Source organism: Austrofundulus limnaeus, unplaced genomic scaffold, assembly GCF_001266775.1.
Source record: "Austrofundulus limnaeus strain Quisiro unplaced genomic scaffold, Austrofundulus_limnaeus-1.0 Scaffold1, whole genome shotgun sequence".
NCBI lineage: Eukaryota > Metazoa > Chordata > Actinopteri > Cyprinodontiformes > Rivulidae > Austrofundulus > Austrofundulus limnaeus.
Genome location: NW_013952403.1, coordinates 9,790,241 through 9,792,608, shown reverse-complemented (window position 1 = coordinate 9,792,608; position 2,368 = coordinate 9,790,241). Strand labels below are relative to the sequence as shown.

Here is a 2,368-nt window from a genome sequence, read left to right as displayed (position 1 = left end):
AAGAAGAAGAAGAAGAAGAAGAAGAAGAAGAAGAAGAAGAAGAAGAAGAAGAAGAAGAAGAACAAGAACAAGAACAAGAAGAACAAGAACAAGAACAAGAACAAGAAGAAGAAGACAGAAAAACAGGAAGATTTGAAGGGGTGGACACTTGGAGCCAACAAAACACGTTGAGTTTGGTTACATTTTGAGCAGAAAACAGTTCTGGATCTCTCCTGAACAGTCAAGCAAAGAAAAGGAAGGAAGTGCGTGTGCAAGTGGGTTTAACAGAGAGYCAGAGGTGGGTGTCATCAGCATAACAGGAAGAATTTATTTTGCATCTCACAAAAACAAGACTGAGTGCGAAATAAAATTCAAATGGGAGATTCCCAGGATTGAGCCCTGGGGAACACCACATACAGTATAACTGTCTGGGGCTGGTTGAGATTGGAAACTTTTGAGCTGAACAAACAGAAATTTAAACAATTAAGGGAGAAGAATGAGTATGCCCAAAGAACAGAATTAGTTGTCATTTCAGTGCTACAGACTGGGTGAAAAAAATGATCTTGTAATATTTTAGAGATAAATGGCAAACTGGAGATGGGTCTGGATCATTTAGACTACTGAGATTTGCAAGGTTTATAAGAATGTAAGTTATTACTGTGGCTTTCATGGAAGCTAACACTAAAGAAGAGTGACTTGTTTTAGTTATGAAGATACAAAAACTAATAATTCCTTTAATAGTTGTGCTCGATTTTATGCAGAAACACAAAGAAGGACATTCATTCAGTCTAACCTCCTTTGCATCCATGACCGTGCCCACTCCAACAGTCAGAGCCATGGTGGGCACTTTTGAAAGATCTCCATCGAAGAATCGAGCGTTGGCCATGATGGTGTCCTTTGCGAGAGTCTTTAACCTGGTTCTGGAAACCAAGCTGGAACCAGGCTCGTTAAAGGCAATGTGGCCATCAGGTCCAATACCTGACACAAGATATATAGATTTTTAACGCACAATCTCTCTAAATACTACAATATCTTCTCTATCAGTACTGGGTTTCTCTGACCTCCAACAAACAGCTCAATCCCTCCAGCAGCTTTTATCTTCTCCTCAAAGGCATCACACTCGGCCTGGAGGTCAGCGGCGTTCCCATCGAGGATGTGGGTGTTCTCTGCTCTTATGTCTATGTGCTTGAAGAGGTTATTCCACATGAAAGAGTGGTAGCTCTCTGGGTGGTTTCTGGGAAGTCCTACAAAAAAAATGTAGTTTATGATAGATTATTACACAAGATCAAAGCTTTCGAGCTTTTTTTCCCCCAATGTGTTTATTTTGTGTGGAAAGCCTGATAAGAACTCACCTACATATTCATCCATGTTGAAAGTCTTCACATATTGGAACGAGAGTTCTRCACTTTTGTAGTATTCAATCAGTTTCATGTAACAACCTAAAGGGGTACCTCCTGAAGAYGCAACGACAAAAAAACAAGAAACCGATGAAACTCAAAGTAACACACTTGTACCTGATCAAAAAAAAAGTTAGTGTCAGAGTCAGTGGATGTAGGCAGAAATAACCACCTGTGACAATGCTTCAAAATGTGAAAATAGTGTGATACATCTGTACAATTTTTGCAGCCAGCTACTTTTCTTACCTGTGGGGAGTCCTAATGTGAAATACTTGTCAGGTCCAGGTTTAAACTGTAAAATCTTGTTTCTTATGTACTTTGCAGCCCACTCGCTGGCCTGGTCATAGTCATTCAGGATGATCAGCTTCATGATCCTGCAAGGAGAATAAAAAAGCAAGAACTTTGAAGAATCACTTCAGCCTCGAGACAACTCCGGGATGAAGCACACCTAAATCAGACTTTAGACTCATTAAGATAAAGGCATCATTCAGCAACACTGTCACTGTTTTACTTCTTTATGAGGACTGCAAAAACAAGCTATAAAAGGAACTGCGACAACTTCATGTCAAAAATACATGTTAATGTCCTGGAAACGCAAAAAGACACAAGTTAATATCCTTATTTTTTTTTACCTCAAACAGTCGCTCTGAATCAGTGTTAGTTAAAATCCAGATGAATCATGTGACCTGTCAGGCTGCGTTCACTGACTGACTCGGAAAAAAACCGAGTCCGGTCCAATGACCGGAAACATACTTCATAAATTACATTTAAACTAATATTTCACCTAAAGCATTTAAATAAATCAATATAATGTCACGCTGAGAAACTTTTAGGCGTTTGTTAAGTGACGTTTACGAAGTTACAAGGTACGATTTTGTTAGATTGCATAGTTACAAATGCACAAAGCGGTCGAGCTCGCTTCTGGTTAATAGAGCTACAAACACTGAGGTTGCTCTGAGAGAGAGAGAGAGAGAGAGAGAGAGAGAGAGAGA

General features: G+C 39.6%; 1 protein-coding gene across 1 annotated transcript; it reads right to left on the bottom strand.

Moving 5' to 3' along the window:
- Positions 1-772: 772 nt before the first annotated feature.
- Positions 773-1,813, bottom strand: gnpda1 (glucosamine-6-phosphate deaminase 1; the record flags this gene model as incomplete). The annotated part of the gene is given in 4 exon segments (XM_014008980.1): positions 773-957; positions 1,041-1,223; positions 1,332-1,433; positions 1,623-1,813. Coding segments are annotated over 4 exon segments (594 nt in total), but the record flags the coding sequence as incomplete, so codon positions are not given.
- Between the last annotated feature and the right edge of the window lie 555 nt (positions 1,814-2,368).